Here is a 21794-nt window from a genome sequence, read left to right on the forward strand (position 1 = left end):
AAGAGGCCAAATACTGCAAAAAATATTTATTTAATCCAAAACTGAAATGCATAAGACGTCAAAAGTCAAATCTTCTCTGAACCTCAGTTGGTCCAAAAACAAAGTCCGTTTCAGTGGCTTCAGTCTTCAGACACTCTTCACCGTTCTGCAGTTTGACAAGGGAACAGGTACAAAATACAGCTGAAATTACCTACAACAAATGCAACCAAACCCAATTTTTTGTGCAGCACATCCAGTTCAGTGAAGTTTTGTTCCAATGAACTCACCTCACTGAAGTATTTCTCTATAAGTCCTTGGGCGGCACGATACACTGCATTGTTTTCATGATTCTGAAGGAGCTCAATGCGATCCAGTCCACCCATCTCTTCCACCAGTAGACAAAGCTTCTCCACCTCCCCTAGCTTCTCAGCAGCCTGGGGAAATGAGTAGAGGGTTGGTCAGTCAATAAGCTAAACTGGTCAGTCATTTAATTATTTGCTTCACTGACTAATGCAAACAATACAGAAGATCCAGTGTCACCATGTGTGATCTGCTTCAAGGTCCTCAATGGCACCCTTACCAAGAAAATGTTATTGACAGCATCCAGGATGACCAGGACAGTCTTGGCATCCTTGACTGTAAGTAGATTTAGGATGGCTTCCAGGCCACCACACTTCACAAGCTGTACCACCTGCTCCACTGTTCCTCCACTGGTGTAGTTGGTGACTGCCCAGACTGCCTCTCGTTGGGTTTTAAAGTCAGCCTGAAAGACGTATCCAGAAGTTATGCATGATAACGTACTTGAAGGTGTTGTATAATCCCCCCCCACCCCAAAAATATGCAGTTAGAGTCAAAGTAATAAAGGGCTGGGTCTCCTAAAAGCATTGTAGTGTTATCTTGGCTGGTAGAATTCACTGAGCATCCTGCTCGACCATTTAAGTCATGTTCATAAGATCACTTTGGGGGAACCAGAGTGGTTTGATGCAAAAGGCACCATTATAGAGCAGTCATGCCACAGTGGTTATGGGAACAAGATGTCTGAAGCAGCCAAAGCAACCTCATGAAGCCAATACACAAGTCGTATTGTTCTATGAAAGATTTAGTCCAAAATGCATTCATAGCAAGGAAAGTTCATTGCATGGCAAAACTAGTACCCATAGAAGACCTCCCCAGCTTACAAAAACCCACCAGGACAGGCAGACTAGTCGTTCTGAATAGTAGACAATGGGCAAATACTCAGACATTGTGACCCATTCACCACATTCGTAAAGAAAATCAGAATTGGCCGTTCTTTATAATACCAAACACACTGAAGGTTAACCAGGACTGCACAGATGAGTTTAGGAGAATCCTGATTAGGCTTTTTAACCTGAAAAACAGTGCTGGGTAAATTAACTCTGTACTCTAAACATCTGCTTTTAAATTGTCAAATTGCCATTTTATTTTATTTAAAATCATGTATAATTACACCACAACATTCATGATTTGAGCAAAAATCTGGCCAAGATCTGAACTGGCAAACATCCCTTAACTTCACTGATTGAATTGTCCAATAACTGGAGACCCCCTTTATAACCAACATTGTCTCCAAGCAAGTCAATTTGATCAGAACTCCAGAATCTAATGTCAACCTGTATCAGTTTTCTGGAGAACAGTACATATCAGAACATCTAGCACACATCTGAGCAGGCTTACCACCTTTAGCATGAACCATAGTTTGAACTGAAGCAACTGTATGGGGAGAATTTGGAAATCATGTCAAGACTAGCTTTCATGTCGCACAGGACTGTCCCAATCTTTAGACCCAACCAGTGAATGGAGCTTTCGCTACTTACATTCTTCAGGAGGTCCACAAGGGGACCCAGAAGACCACATGTGATTAGTTGCTGGATCTGTTGGCGTGGTCCAGCTGCAATGTTGGATACAGCCCAGGCTGCCTCCTTCTGCACACTGGGTTTGGGGTGGCGCATTAGTTTGGGCAGAGCGTTGAGCACGCCTGAGTCAATGGCCATCTGTGTCTGCAGATCTGAGCCGCTCACAATGTTCCCAATGGAGCGCAGTGCTGGAGTCTGTTTTTGAAAATAGAGTCTGATCAGGTGCACATACCCCCCCCCCCCCCCGCCCCCCCCAGAAAGTTTGTAACAATCATTGCCTTAATAGAACTGAAATTAGTTTACTCAATTTAACTCTAAGCCTCAAATCTATATTCACCACCACTGCAAGCTCCTCAAAGCCCAGCAGCTCAACCAGCCGTGGAAGGATTCCAGTCTTAATTACAACGTCAATCCTCTCATTGGGCCCGTCCGTGAGGTAGGAGATAGCCCAGCACGCATCCGACAAGACGGATTTGTCGCTATGGTGAAGCAGCTGGATAATAGAGGGAAGCATCTGCTGGACGGCAGAAAAGCGAGGGAAAGGGTTCTTGTTTCTGCACAGGTTCGAGAGGGTCCATGTCAGATTGCGAAGGTAGCCAGTCTGGAGAGAAAAATAAAGTGGCTCGTGTCCTGTGCTTTATGTATGAAGTGGGGGAAAAAGGCAGTACAGACTTACCGGGGCATCGGGCGTCAAGCGAGCCAGTAGAGCAGGGATTACATTGCAGTCAATAAGTGCATCTCTATATGATGGGCCATCACCTGTGGAAGAACATGTTATATCTGCAGCTAAATGCATCCCAATCAAGTTGCACTGTCCCATATAGTATCATGACTACCATGTTAGCTTGCAACTAGTGTTACTGGGGTACAAGGGAAACCTCAATATTGTACTTGATACTACTTGTTCCAAAACTGAATATGGAAACTAACATTAATGCAAGATGTATTTGCAGCCATTAATTTGCCATGTTAATGTATCCAGACTGTGACAGCCACAGCTTTCTAAAATACTTCAAACCAAGTTACTTCTTGAAAGCCTGGAAGGACTCCAGGAACCCTCACTGAATGCTTAAAGAGGGTTGGGGATTTGAGGTGGGAGCAAACAAAGAGTGCCAATAGCAACTGAACGATGTAAACAAGTGTGGCATTTCTTGCCCCAACAAGAAGTGGTCACAGGTGTTACCTGCAATGTTCCCCAGAGCCCAGACAGCCTGTTCACTTATGTTGAGCATGGGCGAGGCCAAGAGGGCGATAAAGGCAGGCACTGCTCCATGTTCAACCACCTGCTGTGTGTGCCATGAGGTGCCTGATGCCACATTGGTGAGGGACCAGGCAGCCTCAAACTGCAGAGTGGGATTATCGTTCCTGCTCAAGAACTCCACAAAGCGGGACAGCAGGCCTGCCTCCACTATCTCCTTCAGTGGAGGGTTCCTCTCCCGTGACAGCAGCTTCCTAAAGAGACAGCAGAACGTGGCCATGAAACGCTCAAGAACCAAGCCCGCAAAAGAACGAGGAATGAAACCTGCAGCTCTACCTGGCCGTCTGACAGCCTTGCGTCTGTTTCTTAGGACAGTCACTGTTAACGTTGGCAATAATCTCCTGGATTGTTACAGACATCATCTGCTTGAGTAACAAAGATCAGGTAAGAGTACAGCAACAGCCTCAAACTCCTTGGAACCACCTGTAGTTCCAAAACACTCATAACTCATTTCTTAAGCTACATTCGAAGTGTCATGAGAGCAGCAACTCTTTCCAGTCAAACAGATGGGTGGGATTTTAAACCCTTATAATAAAAGCTGAACTCCTGTTTTTCTACTGAAAGTCGACACATTTTCCCCCAAATCTGGGCTATAAACTAAACAGATGGCGTCTCTTCAGTGATTTGCTCTAAAAATTACTTTTATAAAATACAAAGCGTCTAAGAATTTTGGCTTTCAGCAGTAATCATATAGCGATACATGCGTGATCATAAAACTTCATTTGAGGCGAGCTTTTTAAAAAATAAATTTACATTTCATGCGGTCACTGAACAGTCTGAAATCATGTGACTGACCTGTTGGTTGTCAGAGCTGTACTCTGGCGACAGGGGCTCTTCATCAGGCTGAGATGAGATGTTTCTCCTCTTTAGGATGCTCTCCACCTTTTGTGCTTTACGAAGTTCAACACACTCCGCAACTCTGCGTTCACGCATTTTCTTCAGGAACGAACAAAGACCAGGCAAAACTGAATAATTCAATGGTCAGGACGTAAACAAGGTCACTCAGAGTGGTCTGACGCAAAAACGCACCAGTCAGGATCTCTAGAGTTGTTCACAGTGGTGGTGATGGGAACGACATATGGAGTTTAAAGCCTGCATAAAACGCTTATGATCAAGCTGCCTGACGACAGATGTTTTATAATCGTTAAGAGAAAAGTTTTGCTCCAAAATGATCAAATACATAATCCACCCATTTGGCCCATCCATCATAAGTTTGTATTTCATTTACTACCAAAAAATGAACAGGCTCTACATACAATGCTGATCATGGTTAGACGGTCAGAAAGTTTACTTTAAAATCCATTTCACCTTATGACCCCCTCATGTACCTCTCCTCTCCAGACAGCTTTAAAAACATGCAATATGCCAAATCCTGGCCTCAGATCAACTAACAGTGTCTCAGGCTCCAAGCTGTATAACTGTAGCCATGTCATGTAATAACTGTGGGAGCTTTTAGAAGCATCAAATTCTGGTGGACATCTGGCTCCCATCACTAGCACTGAAGTGGCCGTACAATAGTTGAGAAGGTTTTGGTCTAAAATGATCAGATGCATAGTGGTACAGGCGTAAGTCAAAATAGCCCCTAAGCATCGTTACATGCAAGAGCTTCAGGGGTTCTGGACAGTGAAGAACGCAGCCATGTAGTAGATGTCCTGACCCCTGGTTCCTGTGACCACCACTAAAGAAATCCTAGTCAATAGGCTTCTGTACGATGGGTCATCACATTCACACTGAGCGTCTCTCAATCACCAAAAGGCACAGAAGCTTTTAAACATCTAAAGAACTCTAAACGGCAGCTTAAATATCTGAACAGCTCTGCCCTTCAGACATAAACAGACTCATTCAGTGGGGGTTTATGTGAAGTGGTTCACTGCAGAGATACTTTGGAGTGGTGCTGATGGGAACCAGGGGTAAACATGTCTACAACAGTTCATTTTCTATCCGAAACCACCAGCGGACCTACACACCTACAGTGCATCCGGAAAGTATTCACAGCGCTTCACTTTTTCCACATTTTGTTTTGTTACAGCCTTATTCCAAATTGAATTAAATTAATCTTTTTCCTCTAAATTCTACACAAAATACCCCATTGTGACCATGTGAAAAACGTTTTCTCGAGAGTTTTGAAAATTTATTAAAATTAAAAAACAAAGAAATCATATTTACATAAGTATTCACAGCCTTTGCTTAATACTTTGTAGAACCACCTTTGGCAGCAACTACAGCCTCAAGTCTTTTTGAATATGATGCCACAAGCTTGGCACACCTATCTTTAGGCAGTTTTGCCCATTCTTCTTTGCAGTACCTCTGAAGCTCCATCAGGTTGGATGGGAGACGTCTGTGCACAGCCATTTTCAGATCTCTCCAGAGATGTTCAATCGGATTCAAGTCTGGGCTCTGGCTGGGCCACTCCAGGACATTCACAGAGTGGTCCTGAAGCCACTGCTTTGAGATCTTGGCTGTGTGCTTCGGATCGTTGTCCTGCTGAAAAATGAACCGTCGCCCCAGTCTGAGGTCAAGAGCGCTCTGGAGCAGGTTTTTATCCAGGATGTCTCTGTACATTGCGGCATTCATCTTTCCCTCTATCCTGACTAGTCTGCCAGTTCCTGCTGCTGAGAAACATCCCCATAGCATGATGCTGCCACCACCATGCTTGACTGTAGGGATGGTATTGGCCTCGTGATGAGCAGTGCCTGGTTTCCTCCAAACATGACGCCTGGCATTCACACCAAAGAGTTCAATCTTTGTCTCATCAGACCAGAGAATTTTGTTTCTCATGGTCTGAGAGTCCTTCAGGTGCCTTTTTGCAAATTCCAGACGGGCTGCCTTGTGCCTTTTACTAAGGAGTGGCTTTCGCCTGGCCACTCTGCCATACAGGCCTGATTGGTGGATTGCTGCAGAGATGGTTGTCCTTCTGCAAGGTTCTCCTCTCTCCACGGAGGAACGCTGGAGCTCTGACAGAGTGATCATTGGGTTCTTGGTCACCTCCCTGACCAAGGCCCTTCTCCCCCGATCGCTCAATTTAGACGGCCGGCCAGCTCTAGGAAGAGTCCTGGTGGTTCCGAACTTCTTCCATTTACGAATGATGGAGGCCACTGTGCTCATTGGGACCTTCAACGCAGCAGTAATTTTTCTGTATCCTTCCCCAGATTTGTGCCTCGAGACAATTTTGTCTCGGAGGTCTACAGACAATTCCTTTGACTTCATGCTTGGTGTTTGCGCTCTGACATGCAGTCAACTGTGGGACCTTATATAGACAGGTGTGTGCCTTTCCAAATCATGTCCAATCAACCACAGGTGGACTCCATTTAAGCTGTAGAAACATCTCAAGGATGATCAGTGGAAACAGGATGCACCTGAGCTCAATTTTGAGCTTCATGGCAAAGGCTGTGAATACTTATGTAAATGTGATTTCTTTGTTTTTTAATTTTAATACATTTTCAAAACTCTCGAGAAAACTTTTTTCACATGGTCACAATGGGGTATTTTGTGTAGAATTTTGAGGAAAAAGATTAATATAATTAAATTTGGAATAAGGCTGTAACAAAACAAAATGTGGAAAAAGTGAAGCGCTGTGAATACTTTCCGGATGCACTGTAGGTTTACTGAAGGCAAGCCTGAAGAAAAAAAAAAAAAAAAAAAAATGCAGACTATTTTGCCACACAACGCCCTGCATGTAGCCGTCCACCATAGAAGGATTAAAGTACACAGATTAAAAACAAATTTAGCCAAAACCTTCCAACAAAACACCAAAAAAAGCTGTGTCAGACATCACGCAGCCTATCTAACCAGCTCCTGGAAGAACTTTCTCTGTTTCAGACGCATTAAACCCCTCGGACGTCTGGTTCCTATCACCACCACTGGGAGCGATCCTCCCTCGCCAAGCTTCTCTGGGACTGAGCATCTGAACTGAAGTTTCTCTGGATGTCTGTTTGCATCTCAGCATCTTTAATTAATAAGCATTTCGTGAAAAACGGCAGAGCTCCCCTTTAAAACTCACCGTGGGCTCCTTGCCCTTGTTTTTGAACTTGGCCATGCGTTTGTCGCTCAGGTTCTCGGTCGGCATTGTGAAGGGTCAACCTGTGCGACCACTAACAAACGAAGAAATGACCAAATATGACCCACACAAAACGACCGGCCGAGCAGGCCAAACTAAACAACCACGTCATTCCCGCAGAAGCTCTGCCTCTTCACATTTAAACTCCGAGCGCAACTACGAACAGCTGACGCCAATCCGCAGAGACACGCCCACTGGGAGGCGCACCCACACTGTGACACGCCCCCGCAGGACACGCCCACTCGAAAAAGCCACTCCAAGCTGTTTCTCCTCCTATGGCCACATTTCTACGACGAATATTCGAAAGAAATGTATTTAAATGATTTATTGAGCCTCTTAACTGTCTTTGCAATCACAAGCTGTGGCTGCTATTCGGTATATGTGCGATTTAAGCTTGCTGGAAGACAATTGGACCAGTTTTATCCAACCCCAAAAAAACGACACCAATTGAAAGAAAAATATTTATTCTGTTTTTTTTAATGAGTTTTTTTTATTGATCTGACGAACGTTTTTTACATTGTGTGTTTAAAAAAATACTTTTTTACATGCAATAAAATCATATCGCTCTCATATCTTCATTTTTGTCGTTTTCCAGTTTTTTGCATACTTTGAAAGCACCTATTGTCCTTTATACTGTGTCGAACTTTCATGACGAATGGGCCAAAAGAAATGTCCCAAAATTGCTTAGAAATATGTCTGGTTCCATTGACTTACATTACAAGTAAAGCAGGTTTTTTCCTTCTCCTGTCAAGTTACCGTTTTGGAGACACGAGGTTTCTATCAGAGGTTTTTTCAGCTTAAAAATACTCATTACCAGATTTTGACACTCATACATTGCATTGAATGGTCATGGAATGACATTCGAATAGTCTTTTCCCTATGATGCTGATAACGGTTAAATGGTGGTAAATCAGGAAAGGAATTTTGCTTTAAAATCTTTGTTTATTTGTTTGTTTGTTTGTTTGTTTGTTTCATTTTAATTTCAAATTTCGCCATACAGCCCCCTGCATGCACCTCTCCTCCCTGGATGGCTTTTAAAAATATGTAATATACTAAACCCTGATCTCAAAAAACATAATGACTTAGTTTGAGGGAGCTTTTAAAGCCATTAACCTCTTAGGATGTCTGGTTCCCATCACCACCACTGGGAAGAGCTCAGAGTCCATAATGCTCTATAGAGTGGAGCATTTTACATCAAACCACTCTGAATGTCTTTTTACATCTAAACCATTTCATTATGAGAAATGTTGACCAGTCATGAGATTTTCCATTTAAAGGGTCCATATGTGATATTTTTCTTTAATTTAATTTTTTCCTCGAAGTCAACTTATAGCATCCGTTTGGCTTTGTGTAGCAAAAACAATCAACATTTTCCTCTCTTGATCCCTCGCAACTAAACTGGTTATTTGTTACTGTGTCTTTAAGACTGGTTTACACAGATGACCTCTGTTCTGATTGGCTGCTCTGTTTTGTGCCTCTGGGCTGAAACACTCCTTATAGCTTCAGTATTAATAGGTGGAGCTAATCTGCTGCAGCCTGAGCAGGTGGGTATGTGTACACATCAGAGCTGGTTTATGAGGAATCTGGCCACTTCCTATTTCGCCCATTATATCAAAAAAGGACTGCTGAACAGCAGAGGGCGCTCGCGAGTTAGTCCTTAATGAACAGGAATGAATTGAGCTCAACGGCTGAAAACAGCTAGTTAAAATAGTCTCTAATCACTCAACCAGCACATTTCTTTAATTTTAGAAAGTAGAAGGATGTATTTCACTAAAAAAACTAAGAAAACTTGACTATTTGTTTCCTTTTTTCTACAACAAATGGGTTTTGGGCAGGAGGAGGCGGGGCTTTGCTGCTAGAGAGTGATGATTGATGGGCGAGCGGAGCAGCTCATTGGCTGTTCACACTCTCTGACGTCATGGACCTACATGAGGACCCCGTTTTAAACTCTATAACTCGAGTTTAAAAGCTCTTAGAAATATAACAGCGGTGTTAAAATGTTTCATGCTGTTCAGGAAATGATTGTATTCTTTTACATTAAAAATGTTTAAGCATTTATAAACTATAATGTTCCCCAAATGCTCCATATCAACCCATTCATTTTGGACTCACTCGGGAGCGCCACCTAGTGTTTGAGAAACCCGGAAGACACTGCAGAGTGGGAATTCTCCTTTTGTGACATCACAAACACAATGAATTCAAAATGGGCTGTTTTTGCAGTTTCATGCTTATATATTGACGGCAACCCTTTTATTAAAAAAAAAAGAAAGATTTTTTTCCCATGATATGGGCCCTTTAAGGGCTGTTTGATCTGCGACTGTCATTCGTATCTTTTTTAAAACTGCCTTTTAGTTTTAGCGTCACGAACAGCATCATGCTCACAAACTGTAGTGGTCGGTTAGTGTAGTGGGTAACACCTCTGCCTTCTCCGCTGTAGACTGGGGTTCAATCCCCTGTTTGGACAAGCCCCCTACACTATACCAATAAGAGTCCTTGGGCTAGACTCCTAACACCACCTTCGCCTACCTGTGTAAATTGATCAAATTGTACGTCGCTCTGGATCAGAGCTTCAGCCAAATGCTGTAAATGTTTCTGTTGAGCCCCAGCGTAATAAGGCATGAGAACTGTCCACGTCTAAAGGAGCCTTGCGTGGGATGTACAGGTTTTAGTAACACTTCTCAAGCACAGTGGTCTTCTCCACCCAGGGCCACACCCATCTCAATCCCATTTAAAGGCCGGTTGATAAGCTAATGATGCAAATTGAGGGTGTTAATGCAGGCAAATACGCAGGGCAGTGGAACAAGACTGACAAAAACTCCTCGCTGAGCCACATTCAATGGGATTTGACTGTATCAGTCATTCAGAGCAGACTTTAGAGATTAGGCCCGCTCAGTTAATGCCAGTCTATCTCCTTCTGTAACACTCTGTGACATTTTAATACCACATTCAATTTACTGTTATCTGCTCTGAGCCTGTACATGAGAAAAATGGGTACATTTGTATTGTTATTAGTATCATGTAGGAATATAGTCATGGAATACTTTACCAGATTCTGAAAGGAAATCTTTATTTAAGAGAAGTCTTAATAAGGAATTGCAACAGCAGGTTCAAAAAAGGAATGAGACTAACTACATTTTACCTTTAAATGAAATGAAAAGGCGGTTACATTATACAGAGATGAAGACAGGTCTGCGCCAAATAGCCTACATATAAGCACTAGCTAGAAATTCAAGAGTTTAGCCTAAGCCCTGAACTTTTGCGGCCTTGTAAGACCCAGATTGAGGTTAAGCCTAAACCAAGGCTGATATAATGATGTAATAAAGCATTGAGTGTAATGATGAATAACCACTGCCATTAAAAGTTAACGCAAGGCGAGGATTAAAGGGACATCCCAGCAATGTTCTATGTAATTTAGTGTTTGAGATGTAAGCCACTCAGAGGGGTTTTGATGTGAAATTGTAAAGAAACTTAGCAACTCTGAGGCCTTCACAGTGGTGCTGATAGGAACCAGGGTTTACTGTGCAAAACCACCAATGAGCCTATGTGATGATGATGGCAACATAGAAATGCATTTTAAAAAATAAGGTTATTTTCCTTATGACTCCCTGCAAGTACCTCCTGACATTAACGGCTTTTTGAAAAATTCTAAATGAATCATAAAATGTCATAAAATAACATTTCATGTAGTAACAATCTGGTGGTTGGGGGGGGGTTGAACTTTTCAGACGTCTGGTTCCTATCACCACCACTGTGGACGATTCTTACTGGGAAAGTTTATCCAGAATGGAGCATTTTACACCAAACCGTTCTGAATGACTTTGTTTACATCATAACCGTTTGAATATGTAGAAATTTTGAAAAATGTCTGGAATTCTCCCTTTAATCCATGTCTTGAAAACAAGCTCAGGGCCCATTATCAGCCTTGCTTAGCCCCAGTCCTGTAGTCCACTTTGTTGCACAGTTTTCTGTATAAATCAGCTCAAGAATGGCTTAACTAAACCACGCATTGCTTGGTCTCCAGGACTGCAGCGTGGAAGCACAGGCCCTGTATGTAAACCTGCATAGATGCTGTCGCCATCTAGTGCGCACACAGCTTATTACATCATTTTTCAGGTATTTTGTCGCCCCCTAGCTGTCAAACCGTTGATTGCATAATTTTAAGTATGCTGTCTCCCCCTAGAGCCCACACCACTCATGGCCTCAGGGTTCTGTAAGAGGACGAGGAGCCCTCTGTGTCAGTGCTGATAATGAGAGGCTGCTTCTCGGAGCCCTGTCGCCTGCTCCTGCACCGCCACATGGACTTGGAGACTTTAGCTAGACACACAGCCATGGCCGTGGAGCAAAGGGCCCCCAAGACAGCTGCCCCCAGGAGCCACGGCCAGAGCACCCTCGCCTCCTCCAGATACGACACCACGTCATCGACAAACCGCTGACCTGCAGGTGAAGACAGAGACTCATATGAAAACGCATGAAGGAGTCTGAGCTGCTGTGATTCTATCAGGGAATAAAAAATGCTGAATATTTCAACTCAAACCAGCTCGAGTTCTTTGACTCTTTTGGGAGAACTTAGCCTCAAACTTTCCTCTACATAACAAAATTGCCAGGTTTCTTTGGAGTGATGCCATAGAAGATCCATTGAAATGATCTTTAGGGAACCAAAAGTGGTTCTTCTATTTTAGGCGTATTTAACCAAAACGTAAAAGGTCCAGTTCCACCAAATGTATCACCTACAAAGGTCTGGAGAAACTAAGTAGGGTCACTGACATGATGTGGATTTTTTTGTCCATTATTTTCCCAAAAATAACTGAATAACAATAACAACAATACCTCTGAAATCACTTTCAGTCCATTCATCTAAATTCATTTTAGTTTCATTTTGCCTTCAAAGGTCTAAAATTTAGCTTCTTATACCAAACCTGAAGTACGAAACCTGGGTGTGATCCTAGACTCCGAGCTCTGTTTTACCCTGCATGTTCTTGTTCATGCTTGAACTGCTTGTTCATGCATTTCTTACAGCAGAGTTGATCACTGTAATGGTCCTCTTACTGGACTTCCTAAATAAATTATACGCCCCTTACAACTCGTACAAAAGGCATCAGCAATCTAACAACAACAACACAGAGAGATCAGATCGCTCCTGTTTTAAAAGAGCTGCACCGGCTACCTGTATCACTCAGGATGGACTTTAAAGCTCTGCTACTAGTCTTTAAAGCTCAAAACAACCCTAAAGCACCGCTTACATCACAGCGTCTGTCTGTTTATGTTCCGGCATGTGATCTGAGATCTGTAGATAGTGGCCTTCTACAGACACCCTCAGTAAAACACAGAGAACATGGAGAGGCTCTTTCAGCTCTTCTGCTTCTTAACTGTGGAGCTCAATTCCACCTTTTACTAGACAGTCAATCTCAGCGCTCACTTTTAGGAGGCATCTAAAAACGTCTCTTTAAGTCAGTATTTAATTAAAACTGAACGTCTCGTGGTTTTTATCTCTATCTCGTAATTTAATCTTCATTTTCTTCTGATTCTAATTAAATACTAATGATCTCTTCTACAACTGTGTTTTATCACCTGTCTTTAGCTGTCACCGGCATGAAAAGAGCTACATAAATAAAATGATTATTAATTATTATTATTAAAAAGTCAGGTGGCACAACCATCCAACCATGTATTTTGATTAAGTAAACAGTCAAAAAAAGGCAATGCAGTGGTATAAAATTCTAAACAAAATAGTTTGGCGTGATTTTATGTTTGAACACTTTCAAAGCCATTTTGCAAAATAAAGCAACGTTAGCGTGGCTCAGTTTACCGTGTCAGGTGGTCTGACCTCAGGAAAACCATGAAAATGTGTGGTCATCACAATAACGTTTATTTATTTAAAAAGTTCAAGGACAAACGTTTTTACACATATGTGAGTAGATGCCTGTTTGAAAATGAAATTAGTCTGAAAAGTCAGGTGGCACAACTGGACAAGTACAGTTTTAATAACTGAAATTGGCAATTAGAAGCGTTGATAATACTAACTATATATTTAAGATATAAAATTAACACACACACACACACACACACACACACACACACACACACACACACACACACACACACACACACACATATATATAATTGCACATCATCAGAACAGCGGTCATTTACATATAACAATCTAAAGGCACAGTAACAGAGACAGTTTAGTTCTGAAGCAGGAATAAGGGGCTAGAGTCCAGCACGGTTGGTCATTTCCCTGCCCTAGAACACCAGCTAAAACCTGTAACTGATGAGTTGAATCAGAAAAATAATCAAAACATGCAGGAATCTGACCCTCCAGGACTGGAGTTCCCCACCCCTGTTATAAAGTTCCCCACCCCTGTTATAAAGACTGAATAGAGGTCGGAAAATGGTCATTGATTATGATTATGGCTTGTTTTAGTACATAAACCCACAAATATAATGACTTTTTGGTAAATAAGGAAATAATAAAGAAATAATAAAATGGTAAAAAAGTAAGATGTGGCTCTTTAATAAATGACAAACTGACTATTCCTAAAGCAGCTTGGTCCAAACGTAGTGCATGACTGCTCTGCTAAAGACATGAAAACAATATTCACAGCAGGAATCTCTAAAATGTATAAAATTAGGGAATCATGCACTCACCAGGATTTTGCAGGTAGGAGTACTCATAGCCCATCTCTTTGCTGGACAGGAAGTAATCTATGTTCCGGTACAGCGGAAGGAAGGGAGCCATGTAGTATTCGCTGTTGTGCCCAATCGGAGCGTTGGCCTGTGGGTAGTGAGAGCTTTCTGGCTGGTGTCTCCTCAACCACTGTTCATAGATGCTGAGGAATAAAATGGGGAAGTAGATGTAAAAGAAGGGCCTGTTTAAAATGATGATTGATGCTACACACTCCAGGCCTGTCTTGCTATGAGTGGTAAAAGTAGTTGCTAAGGGCCCTTGACTATAATTATTATAGATTATTTTCCCCAATTAATATTTGCGGATGACTGTTACAATTCAATCACATCTTGTGCTCCTTCGATACTTCTTTTACTCGAGTTTTTATTTTGATGACTTTTGTTAAACCTTGAATTTAGAACCATTTTGCCGCCTGTGTTTGCACACTGTGGAATTAGACCTCCGCGTTTAACCCATCTGTACAGTGAAACGCCCACATGCATGCACACTAGGGGGCAGTGAGCACACTTGCCTGGAGCGGTGGGCAGCCCTATCCACGGCACCTAGGAAACAATTGGGGGTTAGGTGTCTTGCTCAAGGACACTTCAGGCCTGGATTGTCAGCCGAGAGGCTCGAACCGGCAACCTTCCAGTCACAGGGCTGGACCCTAACCTCCAGCCCATGACTGCCCTTACTTGACACAACCCAGTTTCCAAAAAAAAGCTGTGAAAAATGTAAATTAAGTGCAATGATGTGCAAATGATGTAAACCCTATATATAATTGAAAATAATACAGAGGCAACATGCGTTAAAACTGAGAAATATTATTGTTTTCTGAAAATGATATGCCCATTTGATATTTCTTGGCAGCAGCACGGGGACGGGGACATGTTTAGCTCTGTGTTTCATCACCTCTTCTTTAATCAGCACTCTGTAAGTGTTTGGGAAATGAGGACACACAGCTCTAGTTTAGAAAGTGAAATGTCCTGTTCTTTGATGTTTGAAATGTTTTCCTGTTCTTGTTTACTACACGATTTAGGCTGTTTAACAGTTCTGGGTCTCCTTTGTTGTATTTTTCTGTTTCATAATATGGCAGATGTTTTCAATGGTGACAGTTCTGGACTGCAGACAGGCCAGTTTAGCACTTGGACTCTTACTCTAGAGCCACGCTGTTGTAATACATGCAGGAATGTGGTTGGACATTGTCTTGCTGAAATAATCAAGGCCTTCCCTGAAAAAGACGTCGTCTGGATGGCAGCATATGTTCTGAAAACCTATACCTATCATTCAGCATTGATGATGTCTTCACAGATGTTTACCTCACCCATGCAATGTGCACTAATACGCCCCTATAACATCAGGAATACTGGCTTTTGAACTGTGCACTGATAACAAGACGGATCATCTTTAGGCCAGAGGACACAGTGTCCATGATTTTCCAAAGAGAACTTCAAGTACTGATTGTTTGGACCTTAGTCCATCTTAAATGAGCTCAGGCCCAGAGAAGGTGGCAGAGTTTCTGGATCCTGTTTATATATGGTTTGTTTTTTGCATGGTAGAGATTTAAATTGCATTTGTGGATACACCGACAAACTGTTCACAGACGGTGGTTTTCAGGAATGTTCCTGAGACCATGCGGTGATTTCCACTGCAGAATCATGTCTGCTTTTAATGCTGTGCCGCTTGAGGGCCCAAAGATCATAAGCATCCAGTATTGGTTTTTAAAATTGTGCTTTGCATACAGAGATTACTAAAAAATTAACTTATAATATTCTTCCAGTGATCTCAAAATATGAGAACTATTAGACATATTACTTGGCTTTAAGATGAGTTCACTTGCCAAGATATTATTTAGTAGATATGTACACCACTAGTGTGTGTCCAGGGGGTCCAAACCTTGTCTTTGCTGAGAGCCCCAGAATCACTAAATCCACCTCTGCTCCCACAAGTCCAGAAATAGCCTTGGCCATACTACATCACTGGAAATATAAAGAAGTGGACATATGGATTTGACCCCTGGCTGGACATGGGCCAGTTTCTCCTGGCTTATTCTTACCTATCCACGAATGCATGGTGCAGTATGAAAATTGGATCATTGGCTGAACCCTGCACTGAAGACATGGAGCCGTTCATGAAGACGTGCAGCGCTGCATGCATACCCAGTTTGGGACTGTTCCCCAGGCCAGTCCGAGGATTCCCAAATCCTGCACAAGGAAGAGGGTAATACAGACCAGACTGTAGATCAAGAGAGAGACAGACTCAGTTTGCCTAAACCCTACAATCCCATTTTACACTTGTGTAAATTGAATTTACTACTTAATAAAATAACTTCCACATGAAAAAAGCATATTACGTCAACAGAAGTATTACCAGAAGTAAATAGGCTGAACATTTGATGTATTTTATTAATGTGAAATTAATGTACACAGTTGAATCGAGGCAATTTAATGCAGCTCTTTTTTTACAGCATACCTCTGATGTCCGTTATCCTCATGTTGGACTTGCACGTTACGGCGCCACAGTTACCGTTCCTCTTTATCCCTTATCCATACTTATGTCTAGGCATGCATAAGGCTGACCTGTATGTATGGTATGTATAGTATGTGTGCATTGTATTATGTTCATTGCAGGAAGGATGTATAGATGAACAGTGCTGAGCAGACATCAGAAACTACCTTTCATGTGTGTTATTTCCTGTCCAGTCAGTGCCCACTCAATAGCCACTGAGTATACTTTTTTTCGGAAGATATTCCCAAGGATACTGGTTATAGGATATTGTATACGGAGTTGATAAAAATGATTAAAAACGTAGAGATTTCTTCATTGCTCCTCAACTTATTGTTATTTATGTCACTTTCTGTTAAATATATGCTTTCTATTTTTTTTTACCAGCACAGAAAAATAAATAACTTTGTGCTAATTGACAGTTTTGACCGGAAGTTAAATAAATAAAGGGGGTCTCTGACTTTAAATTGAGTGTAGCATACAGTATACCAAGAAAAATTCCTAATGCATGCAACATCATTGTAAAGTCATCTGAAGTGTGTTTCTCTTATGTGTCATAGTTGTTAACCTTCCAGCGTGTTCCTGAAGCTCATGTTGGCTGTGCGATCCATTGGTCCAGTGTCGTACTGGGACAGGCTGAGAGTAAAGTCCACTTCAGCTGACGTGGGCAGGCCATCCGCCAAGTTCCGGTCATGATTGCCAGGGTTGCGCAATAAAGGTCCTTCCTCTCTTCCATCACACAATACGCCCCTTAAGCTGTACTCTGGAGCTCTGGAGCAAATCACCTACAAAAGCACACAAGAACACTCGGTACTGTGTCCACTGCATAGAACCAACCATAAACATCTAATATCAGTGAGACTTTCAAAAGAAGCAGTGGATCAGTTCTACATGCACTCATACAAGCACATACTAACATGTCACTACCAGGTCAGTGTCACTGCTGTGCCGAGAATACCACACCCATTAATATCTCAGTGGTGGTCCTATGGTGGTCCCCTCTCATCCATGGATGGGTTAGAGGGCTGATAAATTGTGCAGATGGGTTGAAGTCCATACTTGTTTACCTACAAAATGCAGCTATGGTAGCTGCACACTCTTAAAAACAAAGGTTCCTCTACGGTTCTTGGCTTGGTTGTATGGTACCTTTACATAATGTGGAAGTTCTTATACGTTCTTCAGCCTCACCATATCTCAATTTCAGAAATGGCTCTTACAGTACCATCATTAAAAGGTTCTTCAGGGAAGCAAAAGTGACATCACAGCACAGAATACGTCCTGGCGCCTTCACTGGGACCTTGTTACGGAGTCTTATATTAATCAATGTACAATCTTAACCCAAAGGTGCTGCAGATGGGTCTAGAAGAACCACTTTCCCTTAAAGAACCATGTTTGAAATGGACATTTGAGAGTGTGAAGAACTGTTTTAAACTGTAGAGAACTTTCACATAAAGGTTCTGTACCAATTTAAGCATTCTTCCTAGAACTTTTACATTATATGATGGTTCTTGTATCTTTAGAAAGGTTCCACACCCTCACACATCTCATGTACAAAATGGTTCTCTAATGAACCATCTGTTGAAAGGTTTTAAGGGGACCAAAAGCGGTTCTTGAATGTCATTACATAAAAAAACAAATGCTTTTGGTCCTATTTTTAAGAGGTAGATGGTGCTTCACAGGTTCCTCAAAGAACTTTCACATGATTTAAAGGTTCCATACCAAAACCTTCAGTACCATAGCTTGTGTACAAAAATGGTTCTCCAAAAATCATCCATTAAAAGGTTTTGAGGGAACCAAAAGTGGTTCTTGTATGTCACTATGTAAAAAACAAATGCTTTTGGCACTTTTGTTTTTAAAAGTGTAGATGGTTCTTCACAGGTTCGTCAAAGAGCCTCCAAATAAGGTAAAGGTACTATACAAATTTAAGATTTTTTCTTATATAATTTTCGAATTATATTAAGGTTCTTAAAACTTTAAAAAGGTTCTTCACCCTCACACACCTCATTTACAAAAATTGTTCTCCAAAGAACCATTCTTTGAATAGTTATAAGGGAACCAAAAGTGGTTCTAGTACACCACTACAATAAGAAACATCTCATTTACAAAAGTGATTTTCCAAAGAACCATCCATTGAAAAGTTTTTAGGGAACCCAAAGTGGTTCTTGTATGCTGCTACATTAAGAAGAAATGCTTTTGGCACTTTTATTTTTAAGAATGTAGATGGTTCCTCACAGGTTCCTCAAATAATCCTCATGTAATTTAAAGGTTCTAGAAGAAACATTTAAATGGCAACAGAACCTTTACATGATGTGCAGGTTTTTCAGATCTTTCGGTAATTCTTCATACAAACATGGTCCTTTGGGGAAGCGAAAGCGGCCTTGAGGAACAGTCTGAGAACCACTGCTCTGGAAAGCAAAAGCGTTTCTTCCATAACTTCTGAATGTTTGGCAGAAAGTTATTGAGTGTAGATGTACCTAATAAACTGGTACCTGCACTGGTGCGTTTTCCCTTGGATGGAGTTTTATATTAATCCATGTATGAATTTTATTTTTTTCCCTTACCTTCCAGGAAGAGAACACAGATGATGGACTGATGAGGTTGGGGTTGAGACGACTCTGGCTTCCCACGAGATTGTCAGTGCACACTTCGCATCCCTGCGCATCTCTCCAGTCCCAATACGGAATGGTGAAGCTGAAGTCTCCCGTCAACTTCCTAATCTCATGTTCCCAGCGCAGCAAGAACACCCTGTGCCACGGCAAGAAGGCCGGCGCCCAGTGCCCAAAGTCCACCCCCATCCATATATTACTGGTGCCACCTAGCAGAGCGTGTCGAGAAACGTAGTAGTGCATCCAAACGAACAGATCATAGACGGACACATTCCTGAACAGAGGGTTGGTGCCGTTGTTCATTTCGCTGTAGGTGCCAGTCGCAATTACATAATCTTGGCTGACTGTGTTCTTGGCGAGATTCAGGTAAGCAATAAACCTCTGCTTTTCTGCGGTCGACAGCTGGAAAACATTTCTTCGAATCGTTTCGCGCCTTTCTCCACAGTTTGGTCCGAAGTAGCCAAAGCTGCACTCTCCACAGTTGTAGCCCATGTAGTTTTGGAGGCAGCGGCAGGTGCGGTTGTAAAACACCAGTGGCCACCTCTCTCTGTCGTCTATACCTTCAAACGGGAATTGGGGGCCGTTAGGCTCCTCAGACACGACCACATCTTGGCACACTCCCCGGCCCGATCGGGCTCCACAGGCTGAGCCATCCCCTTCCCAAATGGGACAGCATTCCTTAGAAGCGAGGACCTCTCTGGTGACGCACTGCCGGGGAAACTGCTGGTAAGCTGGTTTCAGCAACTGAACGACAAGAGTGATTAGAGCCAGCAGCCACATCTCAGCAGTGGGAAGAGAAGAGCTTCTCCTGCTTCTGAAGGCTCAGTGAGAATGTGGGGTTAATCCTCTCAGGTCCTTTTCTTTGCAAGTATTTCCCAGCCCCCCCGCCCGCCCATCAGCTTCTTCAGATCACATGCCTCTCAGCCTCAGGTCGTTTCAGAGTAGAAATTCTTTCAGTCACATTCACCCTCCACTGATACTGGGAGCTCTTCCCCTCCACAGCAAAATCCCTGGTGCTGAGTTAACTCTTACAGGTCTCCTTAACTCCCAGTAGGACCTAAATGAAGATGTGTTGATTTAGCAGATGTTTGGAGATCCAGCTCTGTGCGTTTAGCTGTGTTGCTGTCGTGGAGGCCTTTTAACATTGTTCTATACTCTTTGGGACAGAAGTGTCAAGGAATGGCAGTTAAACTAACATTTAAAATACATTTTCAGCACTGGGTTTTGACAAACCTGCTTAAAAGGAAGCTTTAAGTTCTCTGGGCTTGGTGTCTAGAGCGTTAAATACCCCAAGCTTAGTATTTGGTTTACTTTTTGTAACTGTAAATAGAAGAATAGAATAAACCTCTTGGTTCAACTGTGCTGGAATTTGCTTTAGTTTTGTCCCATTGCTATTACATGTGGGTGAAAATAAATCTAATTTTATCATTTTCTGCACATTTCTATTCGCATATTCTATAACTTTTGCACAGGACACAGTTTTTGCCCCCCAGCCTGTTAAATTTGATAAAATTTCACTTAGAAACTCGACAAAACAATGCAGTTTGAACGGGGCACCCACACTTTTGCAAACAGCTATATGCAACGTGAATAGACAAAGTGTCCTTTACAACAATCCATGTGCATATTTTAGATAAAAACTTGAAAATTAAGAAGACCTCTGTATAGAACTTGTCTTTTTGTCCCAGCCCACTTTAACTACAGTTTATCTTATATTTTCACATATTCAACAGGACCTTTCGGGCGATGCTTGGAAGAAGAGCTCTCTCACTCTGTCTTCTTTACTTTCAATGAAATTGACTGATTGGGCCAGTTTGAAAGTTCAACACTGTTATTGAAGTTCTAGACTGGAAATGAATGGTTCTTTAAAATACAGCACTGTGAGAAAGTCTGAGGCACCCAAGACACATTTTCAAAATCTATTTATTTGTGTAGTTTGTGTTTATTTGCTGAGAAAAGTGTTATAGAACTTTATAGAATGTTAATTAATAATGATTATACAGTATATATATATATATATATTTAATAAATAGTGATTTTCTGGATGTGACTGTGTTTGTTTACCCATCTCCAAGCCTCTCCTCGAGGAAGCCCAGTATTATATGTAGTTAAAAAGCAGCTCCTGGTTTGACCAATCAGTGCTCAGTAAATTGAGCTCATGATGTAATTGATGATATTAACGAGTCTCTGTGGCGGCTGTGAAGACGTCCAGGAAAAATCTGGACCCGAGAAATTCTTGTTACTTTTTATTGTTTTTCTGTTTATTTGAATTATGAATACGACTTTATTCTAATGTATATTATTATGTACATTAAATAAATCAGTAAAATGTCCTCATGCCCTTGACATGAATGGTAGTTAACCATATTTTGTATATTTGCTAATTATAGGCCCAAAACTTAGATGGGCTGATACGTGTTATGGTTAAATTTATATTTTATTACATTGCATGTTGACAAATAAAGTTATATTTTTAAGAATTACATCACCGACATCACCCAAACTCCATCCTAAATAACTGACTGAGTCAGGAGGCGAGTGGTGGTGGGAATGGGAATGAAGTATTTCTTGTAAAGGTTCCTCTCAGCATCACCCAGAAGGCCAGCTGACAACTGATGGGAGGGGTGGGTTGATGGGAGGAGGGGGAGGAGGCGGGGTTATGCGGGGGGGTGATCGGAAGGGGGCTTAGTCGTGTAATATGTAATGTGAAGCTTTTTAAAGCTTTTTAAATCTCCACATAATATAAAGGCCTAAAGTTGCTATATAACAGTTTCGTCATGGCAAAGCGAGCTCACAAATCTCTTCTTCATGCGAATCAGAAGTGGTTCTTCTGCACCTTTACTTTTAG

The 21794-nt window shown here is 41.9% G+C and overlaps 2 protein-coding genes across 2 annotated transcripts; both read right to left on the reverse strand.

Moving 5' to 3' along the window:
* Positions 1-11: 11 nt before the first annotated feature.
* On the reverse strand, positions 12-7270 carry kpna7 (karyopherin alpha 7 (importin alpha 8)). The gene is made up of 10 exons (XM_017691298.2): positions 7112-7270; positions 3907-4047; positions 3388-3473; positions 3037-3305; positions 2530-2612; positions 2191-2454; positions 1815-2048; positions 560-742; positions 267-413; positions 12-145 (listed from the first exon to the last, which is right to left on the reverse strand). The coding sequence occupies exons 1-10, from the start codon at positions 7175-7177 to the stop codon at positions 59-61; spliced, it is 1560 nt and encodes a 519-aa protein (XP_017546787.1). The 5' UTR covers positions 7178-7270; the 3' UTR covers positions 12-58.
* Positions 7271-10218: 2948 nt separating this feature from the next.
* On the reverse strand, positions 10219-19760 carry LOC108423765 (tyrosinase-like). Its single transcript, XM_017691299.2, has 5 exons — positions 18902-19760; positions 16909-17125; positions 15892-16039; positions 13817-13998; positions 10219-11602 (listed from the first exon to the last, which is right to left on the reverse strand). The coding sequence occupies exons 1-5, from the start codon at positions 19724-19726 to the stop codon at positions 11361-11363; spliced, it is 1614 nt and encodes a 537-aa protein (XP_017546788.1). The 5' UTR covers positions 19727-19760; the 3' UTR covers positions 10219-11360.
* Positions 19761-21794: the final 2034 nt, after the last annotated feature.

The sequence above is a fragment of the Pygocentrus nattereri genome, chromosome 18 (assembly GCF_015220715.1).
Source record: "Pygocentrus nattereri isolate fPygNat1 chromosome 18, fPygNat1.pri, whole genome shotgun sequence".
NCBI classification, from domain to species: Eukaryota; Metazoa; Chordata; class Actinopteri; order Characiformes; family Serrasalmidae; genus Pygocentrus; species Pygocentrus nattereri.

Excerpts from the sequence above, each read along its gene's own strand:
- kpna7 (XM_017691298.2), bottom strand. The coding sequence starts at position 7,177 with ATGCCGACCGAGAACCTGAGCGACAAACGCATGGCCAAGTTCAAAAAC. Across the intron at positions 4,048-7,111 it reads ACAAGGGCAAGGAGCCCACG|AAAATGCGTGAACGCAGAGT; the intron begins GTGAGTTTTAAA and ends TCGTTCCTGAAG. Across the intron at positions 414-559 it reads CTGTCAATAACATTTTCTTG|GCTGCTGAGAAGCTAGGGGA; the intron begins GTAAGGGTGCCA and ends TCATTTCCCCAG.
- LOC108423765 (XM_017691299.2), bottom strand. The coding sequence starts at position 19,726 with ATGTGGCTGCTGGCTCTAATCACTCTTGTCGTTCAGTTGCTGAAACCA. Across the intron at positions 17,126-18,901 it reads CTGTGTTCTCTTCCTGGAAG|GTGATTTGCTCCAGAGCTCC; the intron begins GTAAGGGAAAAA and ends GTGCTTTTGTAG. Across the intron at positions 16,040-16,908 it reads CTTCAGGAACACGCTGGAAG|GATTTGGGAATCCTCGGACT; the intron begins GTTAACAACTAT and ends TTCCTTGTGCAG.